The sequence below is a fragment of the Tinamus guttatus genome, unplaced genomic scaffold (genome assembly GCF_059628265.1).
Source record: "Tinamus guttatus ecotype Peru unplaced genomic scaffold, ASM5962826v1 Tinamus_guttatus_pri_ptg001602l, whole genome shotgun sequence".
Classification (NCBI taxonomy): domain Eukaryota; kingdom Metazoa; phylum Chordata; class Aves; order Tinamiformes; family Tinamidae; genus Tinamus; species Tinamus guttatus.
In genome coordinates this window covers 3859157-3875690 of record NW_028290136.1, presented here as the reverse complement: position 1 = coordinate 3875690, position 16534 = coordinate 3859157, and the positions used below count along the sequence as shown (strand labels likewise).

At 38.7% G+C, this 16534-nt stretch overlaps 1 protein-coding gene across 1 annotated transcript in view; it reads left to right on the top strand.

The window, feature by feature from the left end:
* BACE2 (beta-secretase 2) overlaps positions 1 to 15211 on the top strand; it is a 44056-nt gene extending 28845 nt beyond the window's left edge. Inside the window, exons 5-9 of the mRNA XM_088539359.1 lie at positions 696 to 830; positions 3882 to 3983; positions 7421 to 7570; positions 8722 to 8890; positions 14891 to 15211. Of these exons, the coding sequence (XP_088395485.1) occupies positions 696 to 830; positions 3882 to 3983; positions 7421 to 7570; positions 8722 to 8890; positions 14891 to 15144 (810 nt within the window). The 3' untranslated portion in view covers positions 15145 to 15211. The remainder of the gene's footprint in view (positions 1 to 695; positions 831 to 3881; positions 3984 to 7420; positions 7571 to 8721; positions 8891 to 14890) is intronic.
* Positions 15212 to 16534: the final 1323 nt, after the last annotated feature.

The following is a 16534-nucleotide window of genomic DNA, read 5'->3' as shown; positions in this document are numbered from 1 at the left end:
GAGTTAATCACAAATAATTATTTTGCTGTAAATTCACATACCGCTGTAAATGTTGACATAACTGAGAGACACAAAGCCCAGATGCATACTTATTCATGTTACTTCAGTTAGTTCAGTTCAAAACCTCAAAGTCTGCTAGTCTAGTATATTCCCAATCAGGTTAATGTATATTTTGATAGAAGATAATACTAGTTGCAATAATATTGTGGTCATATTCCAATTTGGATGTGTTTAAGAAAAATAAATTGTTGTCAAGTAGTAATAAGGCTTTTTTGAACTCAAAAGGTGGATTTGTCGTATGAAGGTTTAATATTGTATCCTAGTTTTATACATTGCTTAGATTAAGCCACTGAAGATGCTCTTAATTTTAAACAATGGAATCTTCATAAGAAAATTAGTTTGAGTTTGTATAAGATACTGGTAATATGGCTCAATATGGGAATTCTGGTTTACTGAGGCCTTAGAGGTCTTTTAACATCTAGATATTTCATATATTTGCAAAATACACATCACTTTATTATTGATTAAAAATTTATAGCACTTGTCAGCAAAACCCTTACAAATGGTGCTAAATTAACATTTTGAAGCCCTGTGCATTTCAGTTAGATTTTTTTTAAATATATTTTTTATACTTGACCCAGAGCTAAACATCCTGGATTTTAAAGCATGTATATTCCCTTCTCTTTTTTCCTCAGGTGCTAGGTGGAATTGAACCAAGTCTGTACACGGGTAATATTTGGTATACACCTATCAAAGAGGAGTGGTACTATCAGGTTGAAATTCTCAAGCTGGAGGTTGGAGGACAGAATCTCAACTTGGACTGCAGAGAGGTATTTGCACAAATTAAATAAAACTTAAATATGTAAAAAACATATAAAACACAAATTTGGTTAAGACAAGTAATTAATCAGCTCTGTCTTTGCAAGCAGATGTGTATTGCAGTCTCTTCTGAGGTTAAGGATGCATGATAACTTTTAAGAGAAATTAACAAGCATATGAAGTGTTGAGTATACATCAAACATGCTAAAATTGCTTCAAACAGGGCTTCAAAGTTGTCAGTAATATTTGTAGCCTAGTCAAACTATTGAAACTAAGGGAGCAGTCCACTGAGAATGGGAGTGTTGTGGTCTGGAGGATCTCACCATCTAGACCAGTGTGTGTTGTAACAAAGCTCTCCGTACGCTGAAGGTTGTACATTCCTCAGTGAGAGAGCAGTCTTCAAATAAATACAACTTATGACCGTCTGTTACAAAGTAAAATTGACTGAATGTGGAACAATATTTGTTTAACCAAGAGAAGGGAAGGTTTGGGGATAAAACGCATGGATATTTCTAAGCACTTAATTCATGATGGCTTTTGGCAGGTGCCTATCAGGGGAGCTTCCTGAAGCTTCCCATTCCATCCTTCTTTTGTTTGGTAATACATTTTTGCTCTTTTCTATCTTGCTAAGTATTATTCTTCATGGATGTGTTTATTAATGTTCTGTTATCCCTGGATCAGTCTAGTGAAACTGTGCTGTTAATTATTTTTATTGCCAAACTTTTTTTTTCTGAAGGATATGTGTATATGTATGTGTTTTGTTTGTTTTACTATTTCTCCCTACTATTCATGTTTCAGTTTTAATGCTGTAATTGTCATGCCTTGTTTGCAATAGACATCTTAAAATATCTTATGCTGGTTTTTGTAGTTGGAAATCTGTGCAGCATGATAATTCTGAAGTTTTTAAAGTTCGTACAGACTGAGTGAAATTAAAGATAAAATCCTACATATGCATAAGTATTATATTTCCATACAAAATATGGACATCATATTTCCATATAAAATATTTAAAATCATTCATCTCCTCTTTGTGTTTAATAAGCAAAATGTAGTCTATTTAAATAGCTATTTCTGTCTTCATTATAGTATTCAGAAAGAACAACCTACTGATAGGCCTCTGGCATAAATGTTTGTGTTTGCTTTTCTTTCTTGCGTTAAAAAAGTCAACATATTTTGAAGAGGAGTCGTGATAATAATGGTTAAATACTTGCTATTTCAAAAAAAAACACAATAATGTATTAGCATAGGGCGCTAGTCAATGGTACGCAAGGCCTCATTGCTTTCCTAAGCAGAGATCTTCCAACAAAAGTGTAGCAGAAGAGCAGTGGGTGCTAGTTCACTATACAGAACTCTGAACTGTTCACTCTCTCTTTTCTTAATAATCTTTGAGCAAATGGAAAGGGTTTTTTTTGTTACAGTGACCAGAGACTACCTCTTTCTTTGGAAGGGAAAAACGTCAGTGCTGAGAATTTGTCCAGTATTACACTGAAGCTGTGGCCTTGATTCTGTCAGACCAGGGCTGAGAGAAGCGTTGAGCTGCCAATACTGCACACTGCACAGGGGTACTGTTAAATATTAACCAGGAACACTCAGAAGGCAAGAAGTTACTGTACACGACATGAAAAATTAGGTGCATTTAATCACTGAGTGGTACTGCTACTCCAGAAATTGTATATGGTTACTATGTTAATGTGTGGTCCTCTTGGCTTTGCCTTCTACCTGTGTTTTTTCCAAAGTTGCTTCTCAGGGATGCTGGTGATTGTGTATTTATGGCATATTAAAACTGGATTCTGTTTACAAATTCTTTAACAAAAAATAAAAGTGATGGGGCCACAATGCCTTGATATTTCTCTGCACTCTTTAGAAATATTTCTGAGTGTACAGTAAACAGTAGGTGTTTCCTAGCAGTGCTTGTCCAATTCACACCTCTTTCAGCAGTGCTACAACATGGCTTCTTTCAAAAAGAAAATAACTGTCAGAGTTACTTCTCTGCTTTTATTTTTGTTGCACTAAAGATACTCCATATGATCTAATAACGTCTAAACTGATAGATACTAAATTGACCTTTTCTTAACAAGTTTATGCTATATGTTTCCTTGTTTCTTTTGATTATGCCATAAGCATGTCATTGTTGAGTTATATTGATCTTGCTACGTAAGCTGATAACAAAAGCAGTTAATGCAAACAGCTGCCATGGCTACTTGCCTTTACAATTAGTCATTGTTTTTAAAGTATTCTTGAAAAAATATTTGCCTTATAAAATATTTATTCTTTATAAAATGTACCAGAAATTCAAAGATATCTCTTAGTCTGAGGCGTAGAATTTTAATAACGAAAAGTGTCTATAGTGGGGTAGGGTGTTTTTCTTTATTTTTAGTACAGATTTTGAGGCAGCAACATTTAGATTGGCCAATTTCTTTACAGGTGCCTTTGCCTGTATTTTGGTGGCTTATAGAAGCAGAGAGAAAAAGGTGTGGCATTTGATATTTGTACTCTGAGTCAGTGCCAAATATGACATATAGTAAGGGCTAATGTTGCTAACTTTTTTTTTTTAACATATACTTCAGTTGCTATAAGCAGGCTGCTCTATTATATTTAAAGCAGAGCAAGTCATTCTCATAGCAGAGGCTTTGGTTCAGGACTTGGACATACCTGTAAGCTACATCAGTGGACTTAATGCATGTTCCACTGACCATGAGAGTACTTTTTGCCCAAGGTGTATATGAGGTAAGGAGGGTTAGCTTCACCTCTGAGGGAGGCCATGCTTTTCTTCCTTTTACAAGAGGTTGAGAATGTGTGAGCCTGGTGTTTTCAGTAGCTCTAGTGACACGCTGTAATTTCTTGAGTGATGCAGATAAGCTCATTCATTTGTCCAGACTGTGTCTTTCTTTAGCTCTTGGATTTCATTTGAATTTAAGCAACTGAGAGTTCCTCCAAGTAGTGCACCATTGTGAAGACTGCTGCTGAAAAGGAGCAGCCTGGCCACTGTCGTGAAACAGTTCAAGCTGCATTATATTAACTACTGTGTGTATAATTTCTCTCATTTTTTCTCCCCCTCTCAGTATAATGCAGATAAGGCAATAGTAGACAGTGGTACCACCCTCCTTCGGCTGCCCCAAAAAGTCTTCAGCGCTGTTGTGCAAGCCATAGTTCACACGTCCCTGGTAAGCTGTGATTAAACTTGCTTGAAATCTTAAATTTCTATTACATGATCACATGATCTTTGAAAAGGAGGGTCATCTTTGCTGCCCACGTTGTAAGTTATAGGGTTTTGATCTGAGGAGGACTGAGTTTTTCCACATCTACCCCTGTTACTAAGAACTGACTGATTGTCTTTGGTGGAAGTAGAAAAGGGAAGAGGTGGTAGAAGGGAGGGTCATATATAGACAAGAGCAAGCTGTATGAAAATGGGTCAAAAACAGTGTAGAAATTGAGTATTTTGTTTTAAGTGTTTCAGAAATACAGACATGATCCCTATCTCTTCAATTCAAAGTGTTTAGAATGCAAAATTCAGCCCTTTAATTCAAAACTGAGTAAACCTGATACTGCAAGCAGTTACTTTCCGGATAAAACGCTTATTGTTACATAGAATGCATGCCATTCATTAGGATTATTCATATCAATAAAGCTTCTTTCGGCCTTCATTATTGAATTATTTATGTTTAAAAGCTTCTTTCTTTGGAAACAGAGTGGGTTTCAGAAATAGGGCATGGGGATAGTGCATTTCTCTGTGTGCAGTTTAGCTGACGTTAGATTTTCTAGGTTACAACAACTGCTCATAAATCTTGATTGAATGCAATGAGCAGCTTTGAGAAAGGTGAAGATGAAAAATAAATCCTAGATAATTCAACAAGAACAGTTCTAATAGTTTTGTCATGACTTCACAAATGGACTGTGGTAGTTTTTACAAACCACAGGAGACAGCAGTAACTGGGCTATTGGCTGGTTGCCCAAAAAGCAGAGTATTTGCCTGTACACTTGTAGATCAAGACTTAATCCTTTCCTTACCTGACGGAGAGCAGAGGGGCAGCATGAGGTGCTCTTTACAACCTGCAGATGTCCAATATCTGAAATAAGAACACCAGTTACCTTATTCAGTTTCGCTGGTTGAAAAGTTCTGTTCTTTGTAAAGCACTTCAGTATCAATTCCAGTTGGTGGCAGGGGGAGAAATGAAAGAAGCTTAACCAGGAGCTCCTGTAATGTGCGTTCTCTTATGAAGTGGGTCACAGCAGTCCAAGTTCCTGTCTGGTTTTGGTCAGGTAGACATCTGAACTAGGGCCTTCCATATGTCAAGTAAGCAGTCAGTCCACCAATCAGTAAGATACTAGATAGGAAGCACTCACCCATTCTGCTTAATGATTTTTGCTCTTCCTATTAAAAATGCATAAACTAACTTTTCTATTTTAGTTTTTTTTTTTAATCTGCAAGACCTTGCTGTTGTACTCCTTTCCCCTCCACACACACCAGAATTTAATTTACACACCTCTAAGAAATATTGATATTCAACTAAATAAGAAAGTAGTTCGTTGAAAGGATGTAAGGATTTGATTCTGACACTGTAAGAGTGATGTCTGGAAAAAAGGCTGTTTTCAGCAGTTGTGCTACGGCAGTACAGTGACACTCTCAGCACTCTGTACTTCTGCCAGGCTATGCATCATTGCAGCTTAAAATCATCAGGCTGCGGTCAGACGTACTTCTCTGACGCAGCAGAACAAGGTTAACAAGTTCCTGCTCTCAGTTGCTCATTATGAGCTTCCCAGCAAGATGTTATTGCCCCCACAGGTGTATTGGCACAACTGCAGATGTAGTGCTCCTCTAACACACTATCTAAAGAAAAAAAGCCTTTAAAAAAGGCTCTGAGCTTTATTAATAGTGCTGCTTTTTTGTTTGTTTCATTTTGTTTTCTAATCCAATTGATTTGGATGGAAGTCTGTTCGGGAGCAGGTTTAGGTGCAGTTTTGATCTTGTTTGATGTTGACAGGTCTGAAGAATGATGATTTTGACAGGTGGGCAGAGATGAGCCATAGTGGGGTAGCAGCTACAACACCTTGAGGTGAAATCAGAGCAGTGTCTGTATGCACAGCATTAAATTAATGCTACGTTAGTAAGTGCTGTTGGAGTAATAAGCATTAGTAGGCATAGCTGGAGAAGGAAAGTCTTATAGAGACCTAAAATCTCTTTTAATAAAGTTTTAGGTAGCATAAAGCGCACACACTTTTGTTTGGGTTACAAAAGTAAGGTGAAGAAATGCAACGTAATAAAGAGTCTTTCTTGGAAATCAAAGCAGGTATTTAAAGTAGAGCACTCCCCTGTCTTTGCCAGCCTAGCCTGGCTGCCATCTTGCAGCTCTTCTCAAATTGCAAGCTCTGCTTTCCAAGAAGAGAGAAGGACTACGACTTTCAGCAGCTCTGACCTGGGATTCAGTCCTGAGCGACCGAGTGCTCAGTCCCATGCCAAGAGGTGTACTTCCGTTATGCGTTTAGAATTAAGCATAAAAGCAGTCTGTCCCAGAGCTGTACTGTTATGTTTAAACACGTGTATGCGTGTTGGCCCAAGAACGGAGATTAGCATCCTGAAGTACCAAACCTGTAATGCTGTGCAGCCTTACATGTAACTAATTTATGAGCAGATGTTTACAAAATATCATAATTAAAAGTACATGAGAGAAGTAGAGGGGCTGGATTCCTTATTTTTCACCAAAATGGGGTATTTTGGCTCTATAATGTCAGAACAAAGTACTGCCCTGTATGTAGCTTCACACGGAAATAGGAACCAGCACAAATATTGCACTTGAATAAGGAAGTGTGTTCCTCCAACCTGGCAGCACATCAACTTTGTGTTCTTCAGGGAGTGTGAGCATAAGACAGGATGTTTGTCTTAGGTAAAGAACCTCTGCAGGGGTTTATTGTGTGTATTGTTAGTGCCATGGATATCCTAAGAACATTGTTAATCAACTTTATTTCCAAAGCACATCAAGTTATACTGGCAGTGAGTGGCAATGCAGCAAGAGTCATAAGTGGGTGCTTCTTTCCACTGCTCCTTTCCGCTGATTGTAGCAGACCCTGGTAGCAGCCTCCGGAAGCTTTTGGCTTAAGCCTTATTGTCAAAACCCTAAAGTTGACTGAGGAACCATTAATGTGGCTGTTAAATGTTCATGTGGTTCATATCTCATTCCATGTTTCTAAACTTTCTGCTTCTTTAAATATGTTGATGTTTGGTCATAGCTGTTTAGAGAAGAGATAGGGCCTAGCCCTAGCTGTAATGTTAGCTCAAGAAGGTCATACAGGTTTATTGGGAAATTTCTGAGACAGATTTCTGTCTCATTACTTCCCCATTACTCCCCTTGTTACCTGGAGAGGGGAGAGCTGAAACTTGTTAGTCAACTTTTACCTCTTCCTCCTTCTTCCAACTCATAATGGGTTATCATGCACACTGATTTGGGTTTGGAGTTTTTGCTTTTATCAACAAAAAAGTCTTTGTCAGGCTCATATTCACACCTCAATTTCTCTATGGGAAGCAAAAGTAGCAAATATGGTCAGTGATCATATACAAAAACCTATCAAAATGCATGTAATCTTTATGTACCATGTTTTTTCATAGATACAAGAATTCTCTTCTGGTTTCTGGACTGGTTCACAGCTTGCATGCTGGGATAGAAGTGAAAGGCCATGGTCCTTATTTCCCAAACTCTCCATTTACCTGAGGGATGAAAATGCCAGCAGGTCGTTTCGGATTTCTATCCTTCCACAGGTCTCAACTTTCTTTGTTTTTTTTCAGTTATGTGTTTATTTTTACTATGCTCTTACAAAATAGGAGCTATTTTAAGCAATAATAGAGAATTGGCTTATGTCTGGATGTGAAGTCTGAAAAAGTTTAATGATCCATCTTTGCACAGGAAAAATAGCAAAGAAACTTGTGTGCTAAAAATGTCCTGACACCTGAAAGCAAAAAGAAAAACAGAATCTCATTTAAGTGCAATATGTGTAGTGCTGAATGAATTCTTCAGACTATCAGGAAAAACTGTTTTTGTTTTTCTTGAAGATTTAGCTATATGAGATGTTGATACACAGTGTCTCTGCTCATTTTGCTCTTCTCATGTTGGGAAGCAAATTGTTTTGTTTTCATGGTACTGCGAATTGGAGCACTTTTCCTGAAAATGACACTCTTGGCAATGAGGCTGTTTGGGCTCTTCACTAGCCTCTATAACTTGGTGTTTTTTTTTTCTTTTATTAAAATTCCACCCCAGCTTTTATAATATAATGTGCTATTTTCATTTCTGCTTTTTGGCGCTTTTTTTCCCCCAATGTAGGTTTCAATACAGGCAACCTATTACAATCTTTTACCTCAGGGCAGGAGCGGAGTAGAGCATGAACGTCTTAAGTACATTTTAACTTGAAATATAGTACAGCCTTATGATAAGCTTTTTCTGTATTGATCATGTAGTTCTCAACCTTTCTTCTTCTATGAGGAGAAAAGGGGTAAAATGTGACTTGAATTTATGAACCTAGAGCCTTGAAGATGATACTGAATGTTCTCTGCATCCATTGTATCCTGATTTTTTTTAATATTTCTGTAACTTGTGTTCACATTCAAAGCCCTTCCTTATCTTCCTTCCTTTATGGAATATGCAGTAAAAAATGACTTTCATGAAACTGAAAGTGACCTTTACATAGCAACTGATTGGGTTCAAATTTAAGGCTCCCTGAGCTTTTACCTGCACTTAAACTTTGACCAGTTTAAAATAACGTTTGAAAGTCTGTTTGCCCCTATTCATTGTTTATGTAGAATTTGAGTAATTAAATATAAAAATCATAAGTTTGGAAGTCTCTCTGAACTGTTATCTTCTAACTACTGTATTTTGCTGCTGCTTATTCTCTGGCTTCCTTTTTTTTAATTAATAGCTTTATATTCAACCCATTCTTGGAATTGGGGAGAATCTACAGTGCTACCGGTTTGGGATCTCTTCCTCCACAAATGCCCTAGTTATTGGTGCTACCGTCATGGAAGGCTTCTATGTGATATTTGACAGAGCTCAGAAGAGAGTGGGCTTCGCAGTGAGTCCATGTGCAGGTAAGAGAAATACTGTCCTGCGCTGGTGCCTCAGGAAACACCTGCCACCCTCAGAAGAACTATTTTGTCACTTATCTGATAGGAAAAATGTGCTTATTAATGAAGTGCTAAGGTATTTGTGAGCAATCCCAAACTCTTCACACTTCAAGGGGATACTCTACTACCTTTTGGTATAAATCAGCCTTAACTGTGGAAAATTTAGCTACATTCTTTCTCTGGGAAAATGTCTTCCCTCTGAGATGTCTGCCTGTGTGTGCATTTTCCCCAAGAGGGTTATAGGAATGCCCCTGTTTTACTGCAGCTTCACTTATGTAATCCTGTTCTGGTTCTCAGATGAATAAATTCTTCAACTGACTTTTGAAATGTGCAGTGAAATACTATGCTAAAGCTTTCCTCTAAATGTAAATTATCCCTTCTCGGCCTTTCAGAAATATTCAAAAAAAAAAAAAAAAAAAAAAAGATGATGAAAATCATCCTTTGAATTTAGACTTGCAATGTTTTTGTGTTTTCTAAACTAGTAGTCTTTTCAGTGTAAGTAGAAAAGCCATTATCTTTTTGATTGGCTGCTCAGGAAATGTGAAAAAAAGAATTGATAATTTTTGGTATGAGAAGTGGTTAGCAAGGAAGGGCCATTGGTAATCAGTAGCAGGAGTTTCCATCACCTAATCCAATGATTCCTCATCCATTTGTGTCAAACTCGAAATATTCACATTGTGCAGTTGATCTCTGTGAAAGTCTGGAGTTGCCAGTAAGAGACAGGCTAATCAGAGCTACTGTATTTGTGCATTAGTGTCTGACAGAAAGGGCTGAAAAAGTGAAATGCGGAAAGTTTTGGGGAATCCTCAATACAGGATGTCAGATTGGGAAGAGAAATGTGTCTGGGAAAACACAAATTTTATGGCCAGGGAGGAAGACTCTGTACTGAATCCACCTCGTCTCTGTCAGGCTTGCATATTGCTGGTTAGGAAATAGCAATCAAATATGTGGTCTGCCAGAGTCCTGCGAATTAAACAAGGACTGTGGCCTCTCAGGGAGAAGCTGATTTTAACAGTGCTGGTTAACAGTGCTGGTTAGCTTCTTTCACCAAGGAAAGCTAAAAACAAATAAAAGTTTGGAGCTTTTGTTCCCTTGATGATGGTTCATGGCTATGGCATCACAAGAACATTTTGAAATCCAAATAGGAGTGGAGAAGAGGTGATGTACCCATATGTAAGTCTCTGTCCCAAATGGAAAAGTGTTCTCTGCCCTGGAAAACATTGTGGAAACAGAGTCTTCCCATGAGAAAAAGAGCCAGATTGACAATGCTTCTTTAATCCCCAGTATTTATGTTGTAGGAGGTGAGGGTAGTGAGTACTTGAGTGCTTAATGCAACTAAGTTATTGACCATAAGGCGAGAGATACTAGTTTGCTCAGTTGTAGCCCCAGGACATTTTTAAAAGCCTTTTAAAATAAAAAAATAAAAAATCCCTCCATTGTTAACAGGTTCAGAATTGTCATCTTTGAGCTTTCTAAGAACAAAAAAAAGTCTTGATATGGATGTGGGTTGCTTAATGAAGGCCTCTGTAAGATGCCCTGCAGTGATGAAAGGCACATTTTGAGTGCTTCTGGAAGGACAGAGTGTAACTTGACAAATAATGCAAAACAGGTTTCCCTGCCCGTCATTCTTGCCTCCTGACTGCAATTTTAGCAAGCTTAGAGCTGCCTCCTGCCCCTTGCAGACATTGATGGAGAAGGTGGGTTGCCTTGACTCAACTCAGTGACTGACATGGTCAACAGGGGACTCGCTCCAGCTGATGCTGATGAGAAGTTTTCTGAAAGCATGTCTTTGTTGAGAAAAAGTCAGGAGACCATAATGACCCCTTACTGGTAATATCACTATATAGAAGCCTAGAGTTTGGCCACTTCATGTAGAACATTCTTCCAGTGTAGACAACATTCTTCCAGAGAGGAAGAACTGGGCTTGCTAGAAAAGAAATCTGCATTTACCTTACCTTGGACACATCATAATTCCCAGCTGGTGCTAGAAGACACTTTCTTCTTGTTTCTTTGTCCATGTTTTACGCATATGTCTAACTTAATATGGTGGGAACCCGAGAAGCTTCTTGAGAAATCAGATAATTTAAGACACTGAGACAAGATGTTATACTGATTTGTCAGGCTTTATTCACCTAGGGCAGATGACATTTTGCTGGATGTGCCATTTATTCTGCATTCCCTTCTTCACAGCTTGTGGTTTCCATATTTAACATTACTTTCATCAGAAAACCACAACTGTGAGCAGTTAGCAGTGTGAAGGATTAAGCTGCCTAACTGGCTTCCTGTGGAGACCAGTCATGTCTTCCATAGCAATTATATTAATGAAATTTATTTGGGCCTTTTTAGTCTTGGTGGGCTTAAATTAAATTAAATTACTAGTGACATAAATCTTCAGAAATAGAGAAATGTGAAAAAAAAAGTGCTTCTCTGTCACAATGACTTGTGCTTGCTTGTTTACAATAGAGTGTTAAAGCTGAATTTAAGCCTAGGCTTTTATGTTAAGTAAGGACTTAATGCAAAAATGGCAGGAACAGGAGCAAACCCTTAGCTTCATTGAACCGCAAGTTTCTATGGAGACTTGACTAGACATGAGAAATAATTTATCTCTACAATCCTCCTTGCACCGTTTTAGTTCCCCAGCACATACCAAGAACAAAGAGCAGGAGAGTTAGATTCACTGGTTGCAAGAAAGGAAATTTGGTTTTCATTGATAGTTCAAGCCTTTTAAAACTTGTTTTGCTTGTTGCTAATTTCAAATTGTTTCAGATTGCCTGTTGCAATAATTTCAGATATAATCTATTTACAGGATGCCTGAGAAAGTTTTGGATTAAGTCCCTACTTAGGATTAGATGTTCAGATCACCTTAATATTAGAGACACAACCTAATGGTACCTCAACATTGAAAGGAATTATACCCCTTATAATTTTATAGTAGCTGAGAAGATGATAGGATTAAGACTCATGTGATTTTCAGGGAAGAAAAGTGTTGAGCATTGTTATCATAAATCATTTCTGCAAAATCTTTTGAACAAAAATATGATCTCAGCGAATTTATGGGCACTAAACTGAAGACAATGGGTGTTCACAAGACTTGGCTGGACAAAGCCACAGGTGACTCTTGGTGATGGTCCTACTCTGAGTAGAAGGTGGACCTAGGTGACCTCCAGAGTCCCTGCCAAACAGCAGTTTGATAAATTTGATCCAACTTGATTGCTTCCTTTTCAAACCACCCGGAGTAGTGAATGGGCATGTGTTTGGTCTTTCCAACTTTGACCTTCTACTTTTCCAGAAGTGCCATCTTTTGTCTTGTGGTCATCAATAATGAAGATAAGTCCATTTGTTCAAGGTCAAAATTTCATTGTAGGTAGCTACTACGAGATGATTAAAACAAAAGGCAAAATACCTCAATTCATCTTATGTGCAATAATCTAAATGTGTGACCGTTAGTTTGTTAAAGCTTTATTTGAACAATGTAAGTAAATTTCCCATCTATTTCCTTGCAAATTCTCTGGAGAGTGGAGGAGGGTGAGGGAAAAGCTTTATTTTTGGAAGGAAGAAAGCAGAGGCTATGCTGCTGTCAAGTATTCTGAAAATGTAATTTAAAATGTCAGCCACTCTGGCAACAATTTTGTATTGCCTTTTTAATGGGACTAATTATTGTACTCGAGCCAAATACTGAGTAATTAGGGACTGTTTATTTTCAAAGCTATCTGCAAGAAAGGAATTTCTGTGGCTTTTTTTTTTCACTTTTTCAAAATACTGAATTCCTAAGTAGCAATATTTATGCCTTGCACTTTGCATTAGTGTTAAATGCACTTTAGTTTGTTTTTGCTGCAGGGCTTCCCAGAGACAGAAGAAATAGTGTAGGTAGTGGAGGGAAGATTTCCAGGGGAAATAATTGCACACAAGACAAAACGCACTACTGGGACTCTGAACAAAAGGGTGTGGGTTTTTTGTCTCTGCCACAGGCCTGCTAGGTAGTCTTTCACTCCTCTGACCACTGCTGTGCAGCTCGCTTTCCAGCTCTCTGTAACGGCAGTGTCTTTTGCAAAGATCTGCTGATGCAGCCTGAGCCTGGGCCAGCTCAGTGCAATCCAACAAGCTGAAAGAAGATGTGATTTTTATTCACCAGTGCTAGAATAATTGCAACGTAATCCCAGGCTTCGTCCAGACCACCCTAAGGGTCTGTTGCTGCTGGGAGAAGTGTTCCTACATTAGCAGCTAAGTGCAGGGTGAGTTGGTTCAGTGAGTGATTAAACAGAATTCTTTGTTTGGGCATTTGTTTGTTTCCACAGGTTAGTTTTCCATCAGATCAGTGAGCTGCTCCTGCAGCCCACCGTCACTCGAACCAATGCAAGAGGCAGTGAAGCAGAGCAGAACTGCTTCTTGTAGTGGCAGCCCATGATTAAGTTAAGTCTACTAAGACTTAAACTTTAAATAACATGCGGTCATGAAACAAGGATGCCAGAAAATGAACACCAACTAAAACCTTTCCAAACAAACTTTAAATAAATCACCCTGCCTATTCTGCATTTGTCTCCCTGCAGAAAATATTAAAGGCCTCCTTCCTGCCTTCCAAAAACCGTAACTACCCTCCTGCATCAAGGAAATAAACTTTGTGCATCTCTTTAAATGTTTTTTTCAGGAGTCTTGTCTAAGTTATGTGTAAATAAGAGATACTGTTTTCAGTAAGGCAGCATCACTTACCATTTGGCAAGAATGCGTGTGTGTGTGTTTAAAATGAACTGTGCATAACATGAAAGAAAGAGTAAAACCCAGGCCTTCTGTAAGAAATACACAAATGTGCCCCGGCATATTTGACTAGGGAAGTAAATAATAGCTGTTTGGAAGAATATTTGTTAAAATGCACAAACAGTACTAAGCTAGTCGCCGCAGGCGAGCTAGAAGATTCCCACCCTTCCCCCACCAGAGTCCCAGTGCTGCAGATAGGGAAAGGTCTGAACATTTTGTTGCCTTAGGCAGCCCACCTGTCCTTTCCAGCACACGTGGCCTGTCCACAACTCCGAGGACTTTGCTGTGCTTGCCGTGGCTGCTCGGCCCTTTTTCAGCAGAGCATGTTGAACTAAAGTAGGGGTTTGTGGTGGCAATGAAGCAGGTCGCAGAGTCAGATGTTACCAAAGGCAGGTGGCTGTTCCACGCAGAGCTGCCCAGGCACCTTCCCTTACTTATTGCTTTAGCTCTGTAACCTCCCTTTTTTTTTTTTTTTTTCTGAGCTGCTCATTTAACTTCTCCTTCCCCACCCCATAGTGCTGCTCCTTTGTGTCCTAGCATCTCACTGCTGCCATTGACCTTCATCCCCACCACTACCCTTTTCTGTAAGCCCATCACCTGGCTCTCCTACTTCATCTCATCTTCTTTCTCTCACCGCAGCAGTCCCTCTTGCAAGAGTACCCTTCCTCCTTTCCACTCTGCCCAAGGTGCTGTTCATTGAGGTATCTGGAAGCTAACAAGCCTACATGTTGCTCCCTGAGGCCGATCTTGGGAGGTAGCAGCTACAGTAGATGTAAAAATCGTCTGATGTGCTTTTCTAGTTGTTGCGAAAGTCAGAACGCCGCAGGCCTTGAAGTACCACAGCGGGTTGGTATTGTAAATTTTTCAAGTCTTGTTAAACGGTCATTTCTGAAAGTTATTCCCAAAACAGAAGGTGATCTAGTGGCTTTGACTTTAACTTGTGTTGTAGGACACTTGAGATAGATACATTTCTGCTTTCCTACTGACAGTCTGTACAAATGCAGGAGTATCATGGTTTCTCTACACCTCAGGTTCTCATTTTATAAACACGTGATACTATTATTTTTATTGCAGCGTGAAATGCATTAAAAAAAAAAGTATGTTAAGATGTTTGATGATGGAGGGGAGTGGGATATATCTAGCCTAAATTGTTTTCATTGGCTTTTATATGGTATGTATGAACTTAATGTCTCTCTTCATGTGCTTCCTCAGAAGTTGATGGCTCTCCAGTATCTGAGATTGAAGGCCCTTTCACAACCACGGATGTTGCAAGCAACTGTGTTTCTAGCGTTTCTTTCCACGAACCAGTGTTGTGGATTGCCTCCTACGCTCTCATGAGCTTGTGTGGAATTATCCTCCTGGTACTGATCATCCTACTGCTTATCCCACCGCGGTGTCAGCACCGCTACACTGACAATGATGTGGTCAATGACGAATCCTCCTTAGTGCGTCATCGATGGAAATGAGAAACTTGATCATCAAACCTGGAACTTAAACACAATGGAGAATAAAGTACTTTGCCAAGGAGAAGAAGCCAACGCCTCAGTCCTTTCTACGTCCATTACAGATTGCTGTTGAAATCCCTCCAGATACCCTGCGTCATGATTTTTAAGCTTTATTTTCTAACACTGATTCTGAACCAAAGCACTATTAACCACCTCTTAAGTGCTGCTCTACTGGATTTGCTACTATAGTACAATGAGCCTTTATGCCCTCATTAGTACCTTCCTTTTTTTTTAAAAAAAAGGAAAAGAACAAAACACACACCATGATGTTCTTCCACTATCTGAACAAAATTATCTGAACAAAATTATGCCTTTCACAAAAAAAAGCTGTTAGAAATTTCTAACTAATCAAGCCTTGAATGTAGAAACAGAAGAACACATATTTTTAAATATTTTATGTTTGTAATCAAATCAACACAGTTTTTTGTTTCTATGAGTTCATTTTGAAACTGTGCACATGCTGCAAGGGAGGGGGAAAGGTCAGAATGTTGATTTTTTTTCCCCTCCCCCCTCAAGATGATGGCTACCGCTTGAGAGGGTCTCCGTTCCTGACCATCATTCCAACAGAGTTTGAGGAGGGGGAAACAGGGAAACAAACTTGTTCAGCCTTAGTGTAAAACAAGACTACCTCTCAGCTTACAAGGATGCTTACCACTGGCAAGCATGTGACTTAGAACTGGTCTCAAAACACAGGAAATTCCATACAACAAAGTGTAACTCCTTGGCTTCTAAGTAGTTGGTTTTATCAAACTAATGTTTCATTACTTTACATTTCAGTGAACAAAAAAGCCTCTCAGTTTTCCCCCCAAGTGGCTTTTTTTTTTGTTTATTTGTTTTTTGAAGTCTGTTTTACCACCTCTTTTGGTATTTCCGGTGATAGTATAATAAAAACGAGAAAGACGACTGATTTTTTTTTGCTGAGTCCAGCAACCTGAAAGATCAAGGGATAAAGTACCTGTCCGTGGATAAACTGTGAAGTGAAAACCTTAAGGCTGGTTTGTTTTTAAACTTGAGCAGCACATGGAGGTTTTTAGCTTGACTTCACTGGTGTGTCCATCAAGTGAGAAGTGTTTGTACTGACTGTTCAGGAGTGCTGTCTGAAAACAAACCTAAGACTCAAAACAATAGTGGGAGAGAGCAGGAAGGAATATATTTGAGCCGACCTGGTTTGTGCAAACACAGATCTTAATGAGATGAAAACAGAGCATTTTCTTTTCAGACTGAGCATATTTTCTTGTATCTAGTCAGTCAGTGTTGCATGACCTCCATTGCTTTTCTAAAACTGCTTAATAGCGAATTTGAAAGATAAGCAATGCAAGGTTGAGAAGCCCGGTGATAACTACTATATTTT